The following is a 16,308-nucleotide window of genomic DNA, read 5'->3' as shown; positions in this document are numbered from 1 at the left end:
TACTACTTTCCCCCCAGCCCTGTGTCCACTCTTCCAAGGGCAGCCGTGCTGGGCAAGGGTACAGGGTGAGGGACAAAGGTCCCGCCTCCTGGAGTGCATGGGGCAGGAGACAGATAATTACTGCAGCACTGAGGACTGCGGTGAGTTGGGACACTCAGAAACAAGAGGTCCCTTGCCTGGGAGGGCATGAACAGCGACCAAAACATTTCACAGAGGACCAGCTCCTGTCCCTCATGCCAGTATCCCTGGCTGATGGCTGACCACCACTTTCCTCCACTAGCTGTTTCCTCGTGCTCCCTGGAGCCCTGTCCTGACCTTCTCTACCTCAGTTTCCTCATCTGTAAGATAGGGAGAACATTAGGGCCATCCTGATATGGGGTGAGAATTGGATGCGCCCCTAGATGTCAATCACTCAGCAGTGTACGCAGCACCCCATAAAATCCAGTGAAACAACGTCGTCATGGTGGTTGTTAGTATCATATCATTCATGATTATAGCTGTTGGTCCATTATTCCCCACCTGCAGAAACAAGCTGCTAGAGATTGTGGACCGATCATGGTCAGACTCCTAAACATCTGCACTCTTTCTAGAAACAGTGTGAACCAACCTGGTCTTTGAACCAAAAATCTCGGGGTGGGAGGTCCAGTCTGTGTTTTGGCTGAATGGTTGGCCCTTCTCCGTGTGTACCGGGCTGGCACGGGGCACCGTCCCCACATTAGTCCGTTCACTTTCCCAGCAGCACTACGAGGTGGAGAAACACACTTGGAGGGGCCAGCGGCCCAGGAATGTGCTGCCTGTCTGGCCCTGACTCCTGGAGTGCAGAGCCGCTGGTCCCGGTGCTGACTCTTGGAATGCAGAGCTGCTGGTCCTGGTGCTGACTCCTGGAGCGCAGAGCCGCTGGTCCCGGTGCTGACTCCTGAGTGCAGAGCCGCTGGTCCCGGTGCTGACTCCTGGAGCGCAGAGCCGCTGGTCCCGGTGCTGACTCCTGAGTGCAGAGCCCAACAGGAACCGTTGTTGCTTCACTGGATCCCACTCCCATTTGCCCTCATGTCGATTCTGGCTCACAGCAACCCTATAGGACAGAGTGGAACTGGCCAATAAGGTTTTCTTGGCTGTGGTATTTACGGGAGCAGACCACCAGGACTTTATCCCAAGGAGAGGCTAGGTGGGTTCAAACCGCCAACCTTTCTGTTAGCAGCAAGTGCTTAACCACTGCGCCACCAGAGCTCCTCAGAGTCACCAAACCAAAAAGCCAAAACCAAGTCTTTGCCATCAAGTCATTCCTACTTACAGCAATCCCATAAGAGTAGGGCTGACCCATATGGTTTCCAAGGCTGTAATCCTTATGGAAGCAGGCTGCCACATCTTTCTCCCACAAAGCAGCTTGTGGGTTCAAATCACCAACCTTTTGGTTAGCAGTCAAGCACTTAACCACTGCACCTCATTTTACTAGACAGAAAACTCAATTTTGAAAAATTAAAAACGTTGCACTGTCCAAAGGAGCCCATCCTGTAAACTTTCCACAGACGCAAATCCAGTACAAAGATGCAGCCGCTGCTGTGTCCCTTTGCGGGACCAAGGGGGCAGTCCCTGGCCACCCTGGTGGTCAATAGGGTGCAGAATGTACCCTGGCCAGACCTGAGCCCCTGGGCCCTTCATGGTCTGCTCTGCCAGACCCTAACTGGACAGGCCAGGCAGTTCTGGGGAGATGGACAGTAGCAGAGAGTGGTGGAGGTGGCCTGAGTGGGAGACTCGCAGCTCTGCTCCAGTATGTGTGCCCTGGTGCAGAGCACGGAATGAGAATGAGGTTATTAAGCCTCCCTGGAGCCAGAGCCAGATCCCGGGTGAGACAGCTCATCAGTGCAAAAGTCAAGCTCGGTTTATAAAATATCGAGTCCCCGGAAAGAGCCCAGCTGAGAAAAAAATTTTAAAGGTGGGGATGGAGGGAACTAGAAATTAATTACAAGTCACAACATCACAGTCCCCAGGACGCTGCCTCTGTGAGGACCGCTGGGGCCGTGATGTCACTGGGAGCTTGAAACTCATGAACAGCGTCCCACACACAGGCACACGGACCCATCGGGGTGCCATTTTCAGAGCTAGTTTGGTGGCACAGATCAATAAACAAAGGGAGGCCTTGACAATGAGCCAGGGATGCTTGGCTCGAAAATGAGTAGGGTCCCTCTCCCTCTCCAGCTGTGGGCCCCAGGCTCCGGCCACCCCACAGCCCCAGAGACAGTGGCCAGGCTCACCCTGGGCTCATGGGGTCCCCACCACAGCCGGGCAGCCGCACAAGTCCTGCATCCTGACCACTGTCCAACATCCTTCCAGGCCAGGCTCCCTGCTGGAGTTGTGACCCCCTGGACGCCCACGAGGCCAACGTGTGTGCCCTCACTTCTGCTGTCTAAACCCCTCTGTGCCCTTTCCAGGGGAGAGGGAAGGGGACAGTGTTTATATGACCCCACCTCCCTGAGGGATTTGCATCCCAAGGACAGTCTGTTAATCCAGCCATGGGCAAACCATTTCTGTAAATGTTTTTGACATAGAGGACCATAGTGGTCTCTTGCTACTATCCAGCTCTGCCCTTGGAGCTCAAAAGCCCCAGGTGGTATATAAGTGAATGGGGATGGCCACGTCCCAATAAAACTTCATTTACAAAAAGAGGTGTTGGGCCGAATTTGGCCCGAAGGCCATCATCTGTGGACCTCTGATTTCATCTTTGCATTTTCCTCTTGAAAATGCATCTCCTTTCACACTTTAGGGGGCATTTGAGAGGCCACCACATCTGAGAGGCCACGGCTGGGTCCACTTCCAAGCCAGGTCGTGTGGTCTGGCCCGAAGGGGGGTGGCCCGAAATGTGGAGAGCGTGGGCAGCATGAGGTCCTGGGAGCCCAACCCAGGCTGGCCCTGGCATTTCAGAACATTTGGGGCAGAGGATTAGCACCAGCACCTCAAGGGAAGGGGCTATGGTGGGGACCATGGGAGGGCAGACCCTGGGATTCTGACGTCCAGGGCTGCATTTCTCCTCGGGGGCCATCCCCAGCCCTCTGAGTGCATGGAGCACCCTGGAACAGGACGGGAAAGCTTGGGAGCCCCCAACTGGCCTTCTCTCAGAGGACCAGGCACATGTTCAGAGGTGACAAGGTGTGTGTGGGGTGAGCCATGGGTCCTGCACCCTCCTCGGTCGTCTGCCCCTCCTGTTCCCCTCTTCTTTCTTCCCTCCCCCTCCCCCCTTTCTCGATGAAATATCTGGCTTGGCTGGAACCTCAAACTCATTTCACCCACCTCCACCTGCGGGGCAATCTCTTAGACCTTAGCACAGGGTTACATCATCCCTACCTCACAGACCTGAGGTGGGGTCACAGGGTCACCCTTCCTCACACAGGGTCATGGGTCACCCCTCCTGAAGCAGGGTCACAGGGTCACCTTTCCTGAGGCAGAGTCACGGGGTCACTTCTCCTCAGGCAGGGTCACAGAGTCACTCCTCCTCAGGCAGGGTCATGGGATCACCCCTCGTCAGGCTTGGTCACGGGGTCACCCTCCCTGAGGCAGGGTCACGGGGTCACTCCTGAGGCATGATCATGAGATCACCTCTCCTGAAGTAAGTTCACAGGGTCACCCCTCCTCAGGCCTGGTCACAGGGTCACCCCTCCCGAGGCAGGGTCACAGCCACCCCTCCGTTAGGTACCCTCTGTTAGGTACTTCTGCCGTGGCTGAGCACTACATGCCGGGCCCCTCCCACCCCCAGCCCCAGCCCCAGGTATGGTGACCTCGGCCTGGCCAGTTGTTGTCCAAGGGATGGGCCCAGGGCCTACAGTGGGAAGGGCCAAGAGCCCCCCGCCCCCGACTTCCGGGGTAGGGCAAGGCCTGCGAGGAAATCCAAACCTCCTCCCGACCCATGGAGGAAACTGGCTCCATCATTCTCAGACACCATGACAGGGAGCCGATTCCCGGCCTCACCACCTACCAGCTCTGTGGCCTTGGGCATCGTTTGGCCGCTTTGCACTCCCACTTCCCTGACTGCAAGCCGGAAGTTCTGATGACCCGAGTCACCGGCCACAGGGTAGGGTACATAGAAAATGTCAGCAAGTGGACAATGTCGGACCTGTTCCCTGGGGAAGGGCTGTCTATGCCTCTATGGTCTCCCACCCCACTTCTGGTGCCAGCACACAGTGGGTGCCTGGTGGCCCGAGGGCCTCGCTGGGCCTGTGTAGACAGACCTGCTATTCTCTGCCCGGCAGCCTGCCTCCGTTGGTGAAGTCATGGCTGAGCAGGCTTCACCTGAATCCTGCTGCATGTTCTTCACACCCAAATCCTCCCCTATGCTAATGTGGCCTCCCCCGGGAACCGTGGGTTTCTGCTGCAGAACCCGGATTGTGCTGGAAGGCCCATGCAGGCAGATGTAATCCACTCTGCCACAGGGACAGGGTAGATGTGAATTCTGGATTACGGCCAAGGCAAGAAATTCCATCCTGACACTCTCAAAATTCTTCCTTCCCCAAATATCTGCCTTTGTCTCCCCCAGGGCATGAAGGAGGCTTTCCCTGTGCCTGAAAGTCAGAAAAATTAAATTAAAAACTCACTGTGGCTGGGAGAAGGTTAATAAGAAAATCCTAAACCAGATTTATCAGCTTAAGGCCCTTCTTTGTTGTTCTTTATTGAACTTGCCTGAATTAAAAGAGACTCTTCTATATAAACTTGGCACAAGAGCCTGGAAGGAGGTTGACGCAGGGGCGTGCATTCCCTGTCCCTGGTGCTACACTGGGATGACAGAGCAGGGCGGGGCAGGCAGCAGGTGTGTGTCACACCAGGAGCTGAACCCTTACCTGGCCTTGGCCATACCTCGCTCTGACACTCCAGCTGACAGCAACAGAATCCACTCCGGTCGTTTCTCAGAATGGGATGCTATTAAAAGGCATGAATGTCACTCGAAGCCTGAGGGCACAGGGAGCCAGGTGTGGGGGCTGCTTCACCGTGCCCAGCACGGGGACCACACTTTTGTCCTGCCACTGCTGCACACAAGGCCTGTCTGCCGTGTGCACCCCAGGACCAGTCACTTTCTCCACCTCCTTCCTCAGGCCACTCTTTTCTAAATCAAAGTCAGGCAGGTGGGTCTGACAGCACGTGACCAAGCAACAGATTAGAGGATGCAGACAAGTGAGTCTCTGACTTCCGCCTTGGAGGGGAAAAAAGGAAAGAAATTCAGAAGGTGCAGGAGAGCCAGGAGCCTAACCCTTGTCCACAACACTGACCTACAACTTGAACAAAAAGGGAACCCCTCATCTCACAGAAGCTGAAAAGTCCAAGAGGGCAGACTTCAGGCATAGCTGGATCCAAGCTCCTACAGTATCCCTCCCTTTGGCTCTGCTTCCTCTGGGGTGACTTCGTTCTTGGGCTTTGTATGGCAGTCCCCCCAACACCTTCAGACTCATATCCTAACAATATCCAGGCCAGCAGTGGGGTCACCAGAACTGAGCCCTGATTGGTTTATGCCGATCATGTGCCCATTCCTGAACTAATTGTCCAGGCTGGGGGGCGGGGACGGGGGATCTAAAGCAGGGGCTGGCAACCATCTTCTGTAAAGGACCAGATGGTAAGTGTTTTCAGCTTTGGGGGCCGTACAACCTCTCACAATGATTCAACTCTCATTCCAACAAGAAAACTGCCATAAACAGCAAAAGAGTGAATGGGCATGGCTGTGTGCCAACGAAGCTTTATTTACAAATACAGGCAGAGGTCAACTGTGGGGCCTGTAGAGGCTCTGACTGATGTCCGTAGGGGCCTTGCCCTGAGCTGAGAGTCAGCCCAGGATGCAGAGGAGGAACACTGGGTGGTGACAACTAGCCCAGCACCATACAGCACCTTGCCATGGGGATGAGTGGCCAGCTCCCTGACGTGCCTCACCAGGTGCCCAGGGCTCATGAGACCCACTCAGGTGCAGTAACACAGGTCTGCAGGCAGAGGCCAGGGCTTTTGCAGGGGATGAGCAGAGCCGTCCTTTGGCGTGACGCGATCACGGTGTCTGGGACGTGAAAAGCCATCTCGGGCTGCGGCCCTGTGTGGACACACCGCGTGGGCTCACTGCCTGCTCTGAAAGCACATCATGAAAAGCAGGGCAGCCACCACAGGCCACTTGGCGAGGGGCAGCAGGGGGTGTTGGTGGCGGGAGCCTCACGAGGCCTGTGCCTGCTTCCCCCAGGCGCTGGCTGAAAGCAGGCGAGTGCTAAGGAACCCCAGAAGGATGAGAGACTGGAGCAGAGCTGCCACAGACAGATGTCTGTCCCCAGGATTCCCTCCTTCCCTTTCTGGGATCTCAGCCACAGTGCTGGGCCTGGGGGGTGCCTCCTTCTGAAAGAGGCTAGTCCAGCTCCTAGCCAGCTCTCAGGTGGCCTACCCTGGGCTGAGTCCTTGGGGCTTGATCCATAGGACTGGGCACTCAGGGCCTCTTCCCTTTGAGACACCTCAAAGTCTCTGAAGTGCTCTGGCTTCAGTTTCTTCATCTGTAAAATCAGGGTAAGAGTAGGGTTGTTCTGACAAACAGGTGAAATGATGCATGAGGAGTGCCAGGCCTAGTGCCTGCCCACAGTGGGCACTCAGCAGTTCACCATGGGGCTGCTGCTGCCGCTGCTGTAAATACAACCAAAAATCCCTAGACACGGGTCCAAACTTTACCTGCATGCTACACAGTGACAGGACTGACTGTATAACATGCAGGGCCCAGTGCAAAATAAGAATGCATGCCCATTTTTCAAAAATTATTTAGAATTTCAAGACAATGACAGCAGAGCATTCAACCAAGAGCAGGGCCCTTCAGAGCATGGGGGACCCAGTACTGCTGCACAGGCCACACACTGACAAAGCTGGCCTTGCACAGCGATTCTCTATTGGTAGGAGGTGCTCAGCTTTCTGTCACCACCTCAACACACACACGCGTGCACACACACACGATGGCTTTTCCTACTTCACACCTGTCGCTGCCACAATGAACCACAGTTGCTGATGGAAGTGGGTATAGCCCTCGTTGTGCTGTGGCAGGAAGAAAGAGGTGAGGCCCCAGTTTGGTCCAACAGCTGACCCCAAGCCCTAAGCCATGTGGCAGGGACCAGCAGGAAGGCAGGAGCCCAGGAATGGCCCTCCTCGGGAAGCCTTTTGCAGCCCCACTCCATTGCTGCTTACGCTCATCTTGCATGTCCACGCTGCTATTCACTAGTATGTCTGTCTGTTCACCAAATATTTAATGAATGGTCTTGAGCACCCAATTTTCCCCAGCCTTCTGCACTTGCCCAGCTGCTGCATGCGGGAAAAGCTTGAAGGGGACTAGGAGGGAGATCTGGTGTGTCTGTGTCTGTGTGTAAGCCAGGCAGGGCTTGGTTTGGAGATGGATATGTGCAGATATGAGAAGTCCCAGCCCCTCGAAGCCTGCCTGTCTCACCACCAGGCCCCGATGGCCAGCCAACCTGAGCCCCCGTGGTCCAGGAACAGCTCAGGGAGGAGGCACCTCCCAGGTGCTGACAAAGGGCCTCTCCTCACCTCTCCAGCCTTCTGTCTGGGTTCTTTTGTTGTCGTTGTTCTAAATTTTATTTTGTTGTTGTTGTTGTTGTTGAGACTATACACATCAAAACATACACCAATTCAGCAGTTTCTACATGTACAATTTAGTGACTCTGATTACATTCTTTGAGTTGTGCAACCCTTCTCACCCTCCTTTTCTGAGTTGTAGCTCCCTCATTAGCATAACCTCATAATCTTCCAAATTGCTGTCGTCAATTTGGTTTTGTATAGATATTTCTTAAAAGAGCATAATGCTCAGGGCAGACAGTGTTTACTAGTTAAGCTAATCTATTGTTTAGTTGTAAGAAGATTTCAGGGATATTTTTGGTTTAGGGTTTAAAGGTTATCTCAGGGCAATAGTTTCAGGGGTTCATCCACCCTCCATGGCTCTGTAAAGTCTAGAGTTCATGAGAATTTGAAATTCTGGTCTGCATTTTCCCCCTTTTGATCAGGATTTTCCTGTGGAATCTTTGATCAAAACGTTCAGTAATGGTAGCCAGGCACCATCCAGTTCTTCTGGTCTCACGGCAAAGGAGGCAGGTGTTCATGGAGGCAATTAGCCACACATTCCATAGCCTCCTCCTGTTCCTGACTCTCCTTACTCTGTAGCTCCAAGTGAATAGAGACCAATTATTGTGCCTCAGATGGCCGCTTGCAGGCATTTAAGACCCCAGCCATGTGGGCTCTTAACATTCCTCTTTCTTACATCTTGCAGTATGCAGGGGAAGTCCCCGAAAACCGGGTGGAGACAGTGGTCGCCAACCTCACCGTGATGGACCGAGACCAGCCCCACTCACCAAACTGGAATGCCGTCTACCGCATCATCAGCGGGGACCCCTCCGGGCACTTCAGCATCCGCACGGACCCTGTCACCAACGAGGGCATGGTCACCGTGGTGAAGGTGAGTGCCAGGCATCCTGAGTCCTGCTACCTGGAAAGTACCCTGAGACAAACTCAACAGAAACGGTATTCAGTGTAAAGTGTGTGCCACTCCTCATAGCCAAGGGCAAAGGACATGGTGGCCAAGACAGCCTTCACAAGGAACTTGCAATGTGAGCTCTGGGACACAGCAGGGCCTGACCTGCCACTTGCCAGAACAGTAACTCTCCCACCCCCTCCCTGACATCGATACCCATTGACCCATTGCCATCAAGTCAATTTTGACTCTTAGAGACCCTATAGGGTCAAACTATAGGGTGGGACTTCTCCACAGGGTTTCTAAGGCTGTAATCTTTTTGGAAGGCAGACTGTCACATCCTTCTCCCAAGGAGCCGCTGCTGGTGGGTTTAAACTGCCAAACTTTTGGCACTTAACCACTGGGCCACCAGGGCTCCTATGTCAGTATTGCCCCCTTCATTTATGAATAGACTTTCTAATGCTATCCCATCCTTGCATTGCTGAGATAAATACAACTTAGTCATGAAGTACAGTAAAGCCTGTGAAAGCTAGAACCTGTGTAAGGCGGAAACCTGTCAGAGAGGGAAAACTCAAGAAAAGTAGTAAGACTGCACCCTGCCCAAGGCAGAGAACTTGCAAGACCCAGTAAAACAAGACAGTCCCATCGAGTTCCAGCTCTCACAGATTTCACTGTAGAATTTTTTTTTTAATAATTTTTATTGTGCTTTAAGTGAGCGTTTACAAATCAAGTCAGCCTCTCGCACAAAAACCCATATACACCTTGCTACACACTCCCAATTATTCTCCCCGTAATGAGACAGCCCATTCTCTCCCTCCACTCTCTCTTTTCATGTCCATTTCACCAACTTCTAACCCCCTCCACCCTCTCATCTCTCCTCCATGCAGGAGTTGCCAACATAGTCTCAAGTGTCCACCTGAGCCGAGAAGCTTACTACTCACCAGCATCCCTCTCCAACCCATTGTCCAGTCCAATCCATGTCTGAAGAGTTGGCTTCAGGAATGCTTCCTGTCCTGGGCCAACAGAAGGTCTGGGGGCCATGACCACCTGGGTCCTTCTAGTCTCAGTCAGACCATTAAGTCTGGTCTTATGAGAATTTGGGGTCTGCATCCCACTGCTCTCTGTTCCTTCAGGGGTTCTCTGTTGTGTTCCCTGTCAGGGCAGTCATCGGTTGTAGCCGGGCACCATCTAGTTCTTCTGGTCTCAGGATGATGTAGTCGCTGTTTCATGTGGCCCTTTCTGTCTCTTGGGCTCGTAATCGCCTTGTGCCCTTGGTGTTCTTCATTCTCCTTAGATCCAGGTGGTTTGAGACCAATTGAGGCATCTTAGATGGCTTTAAGACCCCAGTCACTGTAGAATTTTTAATTTTTAATATTTTTTAAATATTTTGCTAATATCTGAAGCTTTTTAAGTGTTTTTCTGAGCAATTTAGGCCTATATTTTTACGTTCCCATACTGTTCTTATCTAGATTTTGGTATCAAGTTTTAGACTAACCTCGAGAAATGCTTCAAGGAGTGTTCCTTCTTTATCTATCCACTGAGACAAATGTGAGGTTGTACTTACCTGTCTGCAATGTTGGGTGGAACTTGGCTGTTACACCAGCTGGACCTGGTGGTTATAGGTTTTGCTTTTGCTTTTGTTTTGGGATGGGATAAATTTCTAACTACCAGTCAACTTCTTTAATGGTTTATTCAGTCATACTTTTCTAGAAAATTGCCAACTTCATCTAAATTTTCAAATTCATTTAAATAGCCCATAATCCAGTTCTCTAACCTAAGTCTTTTTCTGTACTTCCAATTCATATTCCCCTGGAAAGGCAGGTTCATAGTGATATAATAAAACTTATCAGTCATTTACAACTTAGTATGAAGCAGTTTAGCAACTCCTATCCCAAAGCAATTTTTAGGAGGAGTAAGAAGAAAAGAAACAATAGAACATCAGGTGTTTGTAGAGAAAGATAACAGAGACGTGAGCTTAAGCCAGATAGGACACATCAAGGTATAAGAAAAAACAAGTTTAATTTTGGATTCTATCCTTTAGAAACTGCGTTCAGCTGCCAGCAGCAGGGACCTAGCCACGGAAGTATAAACACGGGAGGGCTTTACCCTGTCAAGGAAGAGGAGTCTTGAATGGAACTGTGTCCCCCAGAAATAAGCATCAGCTCGCCTAGGCCATGATTCCCAGTAGTGTGTGGTTGTCCTCCATTTTGTGATGCCATTTAGCAGCCTATGAACACTAGGGCATGCTGCCGCTCCTCCTGTTTTTCCAAGCAGAGCCACCTGGTTCCAAGCATGCAGCATGGACAAGTCTGTGATGTGTGGACGGAGGGTACCAAGGGCCTTGCAATCTGAACTGCCCCCTTCAGCTTCTTCTTCTCCACCAAGAGTGTGCCTGGAGAGGGACAGTGTAGAGACATGCGCACCGTGGGTCAGTTACTGGGCAGAGGTTGTCCTTCAGGTGAGCTGCAGGTGGGGTGACAGGGTTGATGAAGGAGGCCGCAAAGGCAGTGCTGACGGGCTATATGGGCATCTGAGATCACCGTTGACCTTCTGCACTTTACAGTTTGGCAGAGGACTGCCTCGTTAGAAGGTCACCAGTCTGCACTCTGCCATCCCCACGGCCCGCCAGTTTGCAGCTTATTCTCCCTCACCGAGCCTCTCTGTGAAGGCTCCTGGTCTACACAGCTAGAACAGTTTGTCCAAGTCCTTGTGCACTGGTCCTCAGAACACATGTCCCTGTTACAAGGACCCTTGTGATTACATTGAGCCCACCTGGGTAATCCAAGATCATCTCCCACCGTAAGGTCCTTAATTTAATTTGTTGTTGTTGTTGTTAGGTGCTGTCGAGTCGGTTCCAACTCATAGCGACCCTATGCACAACAGAACGAAACACTGCCCTGTCCTGAGCCATCCTTACAATCGCTGTTATGCTTGAGCTCGTTATCGCAGCCACTGTGTCAATCCACCCTGTTGAAGGTCTTCCTCTTTTCTGCTGACCCTGTACTCTCCCAAGCATGATGTCCTTCTCCAGGGACTGATCCCTCCTGACAACATGTCCAAAGTATGTAAGACGCAGTCTCGCCATCCTTGCTTCTAAGGAACATTCTGGTTGTACTTCTTCCAAGACAGATTTGTTCGTTCTTTTGGAAGTCCATGGTATATTCAATATTCTTTGCCAATACCACAATTCAAAGGCATCAATTCTTCTTCGGTCTTCCTTATTCATTGTCCAGCTTACATATGCATATAATGCAATTGAAAATACCATGGCTTGGGTCAGGCGCACCTTAGTCTTCAAGGTGACATCTTTGCTCTTCAACACTTTAAAGAGGTCCTTTGCAGCAGATTTACCCAATGCAATAATGAGTCTTTTGATTTCTTGACTGCTGCTTCCATGGCTGTTGATTGTGGATCCAAATAAAATGAAATCCTTGACAACTTCAATCTTTTCTCCATTTATCAGGATGTTGCTCATTGATTCAGTTGTGAGGATTTTTGTTTTCTTTATGTTGAGGTGCAATCCATACTGAAGGCTGTGGTCTTTGATCTTCATTAGTAAGTGCTTCAAGTCCTCTTCACTTTCAGCAAGCAAGGTTGTGACATCTGCCTTAATTTAATAGCCTCTGCAAAGTCCCTTTTGCCCTGTAAGGTGACATCCCTGGCTCCAGGGACTAGAACCTGGGCCTTGGGGCCCATTATTCAGCCTGGCACAGTGACAAATTAAAAAACGGTTTTTTGCATTTTCATTTTCATTAAGAGCACATGGATTTTTTTTAATGTGTTTTAATCAGTTGTAATCATTACTGTTTCTGATGCTCAGATTGGTCCATCTCAGTCTGTGGAGCCTCATCAGGCTGCTTGTTTCCTGCCCACTGTTCTGAGAGCTTCCTTGCTTTTTGGCCCAACGAGAATCCTGGGTTCATCTTGTTCAGCTCTTGCTTCACATTTGAATCAGCCATTTCTTAGTGAGGAATGGTACTTAGAAACCAAAACTTGGGCAGAAGAGGTGCTCGGTGCCACTGAGCTGCCTTTGCTTCCAGGCATTTTCAAGGGGCAGAGCTAGGAAATACAATTTCAAACATGCGTTCATAAAGATTATTTCAGATTCATTTCGCTGATTCAAATTATTTTTTTAGGCAAAGTTGACATCGGAAGGTGTGGTGAAATGAGTTCCTTTATGTGGCCTTTTGCCTTGGTTCTCTGGAAAAATAGCTCTAGAGATTTCCTCTCTAAGCCCTGAGGAGTTACCTTTGCCCTAGTTTCCTACTCCAGAGGGTTTGTTACTTTTGTTCAGGTTGATTGACATTTCCTGGGTAAGCTGTAAACAACTTGTAGTTTGATACTTTTTGTCTGGCCCTGGGCTGCAGCCTGCGCAGTGATTGGTATGCATCTTGCAGGAATTGATCAATACGCTATGCAAATAAAGTGTCTGTAGCCTACTGTGCAAATTATGAGGAATACCAAGAGATGATTGGTCAGTTTATGGCACCCACTGAGAGGAGACATGGTTTGAAATTGGCAAGGAGTTGTATATATATGTAGCTAACCCCACAGAGATTTTGAGCCAGAAAGAAGCAGAAAAAAAGAGAAGGAAAAGAACCTCCTAAAAGAGCTGTAACACGGGTCAAGGGCTGTAACACTGAAGATGGCAAGAGGACCAGAAGGGGCCCAGCAGCAGAGCTGGGGGTAACAGGCCTGGAAGGGGTCCTGTGGCAGTCAGTGGTGACAGACAGCAGGGCCAAGAAAAGCGTGTCCTGAAGGGGCTGAGAGAAGCCTGTCCTCAGGGGGTCAGAGGAGCCTGTCCTCAGGGGGCCGAGAGGAGCCTGTCCTCAGGGGGCCGAGAGAAGCCTGTCCTCAGGGGGTCAGAGGAGCCTGTCCTCAGGGGGCCGAGAGGAGCTTGTCCTCAGGAGCTGAGAGGAAGCCTGCTTAGCCAAGAGGAACTGAGAGACCTGTCCTGCACTGAAGAAGGGAAAGTCTGCCTACATGCTTTCTGGTTGTGATTCTGAGTTGTAGCCTGTTGATCCTGACCTCAAACTGTACCCTGTTACCTCCTTAATAAACCATTTAACTCTAAGTATGATCTGAGTTCTGTGTAAAACAGATTTTCAAACCCAGAAAAGAAGTAGAGAGCGTTGTGGGAGGGACGACTGGTGTCAGAGTTGGTAAAATGTTTGGAGAGTGGAGGTATGTCTGACCTCCACCTCATGGGAATCAGTTTGGGGATAATCCTGGTCATTATCCTCCCTGAATTTAAATAGATTCTAATGACCTTACTGCTACCATCGCTTTACACGTTTTTATTTAACTCCATTGATTTTATTCTGGCATCTAATTTTCTCACACTGAAAACTTTAGTTGCTAAAAATATTAAAGTAGTTGCTTACTTTATGCTCGGTAAAGTAGAGGATCAGTGAAAAAGAGGAAGACCCTCAACAGGATGGATTGACACAGTGGCTGCAATAATGAACTCAAACATAGCAACGATTGTGAAGATGGCACAGGACTGAGCATCGTTTTGTTCTGTTGTACACAGGGTCACTATGAGTTGGAACCAACTCAACGGCACCTAACAACAACAACAGTTGCTTATTTACTTTATAATATGCATAAAAAGTTTTAAAATAACACCAAAATTACTACTAACACCAAGAGGCCCAAATGAGCCTAAGATTTCTTTGCCATTATTATTGTCCTTAGAATGTGTCCTTTAAGGATTTATCATCTGAATACTGTGCTCTGAAATCACTTGAAATGATTATTTTCTTTGGGAGTTATGTTGCCAGTTGATACACGGTTAGTTTATTTAATGCCATTTCTTTGGAATTTTTAGCTATTGCTCTCTATATATACTTTCATTTTTAGTACCTACAGTGTGAGTAAGAGACCACATGACTCCAAAGTCAAGGTTACGACAAAGCACACAGCAAAGCCATGCCCACAGCTCACCCTCCACCACCCTCCTGCGCTCTGCTTATGGGTTGCCATCTTTATTAGTCTTTGATTTATCCTTAAAGCATTTCTTTTTGCAAATATGAGCAAATACATCTGAAATCCACAATCCTCACCCTCTTTTACACAAAAAGCAGCAGACCACGTGACTGTTTCCAAGGGCCATGAAAAGAAAATAATAATAACTAGATAAGACAACAAAAACGTCTTCTCACAGTTCTGGAAGCCACAAGAACGTCTTCTCTCACAGTCTGGAAGCCACAAGTCCAAGGTCGAGGTGTCAGCAGGGCTGTTCCTCCTGGAGCCTCTGAGGAGTACCTGTTCCATGCCCCGCTCCCAGATCCCGGTGGTTCCTGCTTCCAGTCTCTGCCTCTGTCTTCACACGGCCTCTCCCCACGTCCATGTCTGTGTCTCCCTCGTCTTTCTCTGCCTCCATCTTCACATAGCCTCTCCCTGCGTCTGTGTCTGTGTCCCCCTGTCCTTTCTCTTATGAAGACTCCCCTCCTTGAATTTGGAGCCACCCTAATCTAGGATAACCTCATCTCAAGATCCTAAACTGAGTTACACCTACAGTGACCCTACTTCTAAACAAGGTCACATTCACAGGTTCCTGGAGAACATATCTTTTGGGGGGCCACCATTCATCCCACTGTACCTGGTGATGCACCCCTAGATGAGCAACAGTGGGGAACCTCTACCACACTAGCCTTGAGGGTGCAGGGTGGGGGGCCCAGCATTGCCCCAATTCTGCCAGAGGCAGATAAGAGTTGAAGCTGTAGGACTCAGCTACCCAAACCACGGTCCGGTGCAGTGGGCAGGGGTTATTGATCCCAACTTCTCTCTCTCCCATTGGCCAACCCAGCAGGAAGCCAGAAGACAGGGAGCTAGGAGATGTAACCCCAAAGCCCAGCCTCCTGGGGTGCAAAGCAGGGCAGAGACGGGCAAGAAATGGATAAGAGGGTAGAGATTAGCCAGCCCAGTGTGCACCACCAGGGAGCTGCCCCTCCACGCTCACCCGGCACCAGCTCACCCTCAGGCTTCTCTCATTCCAGGCAGTTGATTACGAGCTGAACAGAGCCTTCATGCTGACCGTGATGGTGTCCAACCAGGCACCGCTGGCCAGCGGCATCCAGATGTCCTTCCAGTCCACAGCAGGAGTCACCATCTCTGTCATGGACATCAACGAGGCCCCCTACTTCCCCTCCAACCACAAGCTGATCCGCCTGGAGGAGGGCGTGCCCATGGGCACTGTGCTGACCACATTCTCTGCGGTGGACCCTGACCGCTTCATGCAGCAGGCCATGAGGTGGGCCCACCCGCAGTGCCCACAAGCCCTCGACCCCCCGCTGACCAAAGAGGAGGTTCCCCAAGCCCAGGAAGACCTGCAGCTCAGTCCCAGGGGATGGTTGGGGGTCCCCAACCAGGGCTGTCTTTCAGGATAGGGAACAAAGGAACCCAAGCCCTGGGGGCAGCCAGGGTTGCCCGCCCACCCAATACAGCACAGTCAGCCCTCGAGAAACCATGGCTGAGGTCACTGCTTCCAAAACCTTCAGCAGTGCCCAGCACTGGCCGGGCTCTGGCCTGCCCCACCCTCACTCGCTGTATGACCTTGGCGGGTTGCCCACCCTTTCTGCTGCTCAGTGTCCCCATCTGTAGAATGGGGATACTGAGAGTATCTGCCAATAAGAACTCTGCATGCTGGCCTGGAGACAGCAGGTCCCAGCCCCGAGGTGACGGCAGACACAGAAGCAGTTCCACTCAGGCTGCTGGCCCTTCACCCTACCTCAGAGCCTCCTTGGGCAGAGGAAGGCCTCCAGGGCCCCAGAGGGGCCGTTCCCTTCATCCCCCTCCCATAGCACGAATTGAGCTCCTACTCCTGTCATCATTCTGCC

At 51.1% G+C, this 16,308-nt stretch overlaps 1 protein-coding gene across 1 annotated transcript in view; it reads left to right on the top strand.

Annotated features, from left to right (window-relative positions):
• The window catches only part of LOC126067531 (cadherin-4), a 709,326-nt gene that overhangs the window by 682,346 nt on the left and 10,672 nt on the right, over nucleotides 1-16,308 (top strand). Inside the window, exons 9-10 of the mRNA XM_049869539.1 lie at nucleotides 8,267-8,452; nucleotides 15,469-15,722. Coding sequence (XP_049725496.1) covers nucleotides 8,267-8,452; nucleotides 15,469-15,722 — 440 coding nt within the window. The remainder of the gene's footprint in view (nucleotides 1-8,266; nucleotides 8,453-15,468; nucleotides 15,723-16,308) is intronic.

Source organism: Elephas maximus, chromosome 25 (assembly GCF_024166365.1).
Source record: "Elephas maximus indicus isolate mEleMax1 chromosome 25, mEleMax1 primary haplotype, whole genome shotgun sequence".
Lineage (NCBI taxonomy): Eukaryota > Metazoa > Chordata > Mammalia > Proboscidea > Elephantidae > Elephas > Elephas maximus.
Note: the sequence above shows the minus strand (reverse complement) of the source record. Positions and strands in the feature narration are given on the sequence as shown.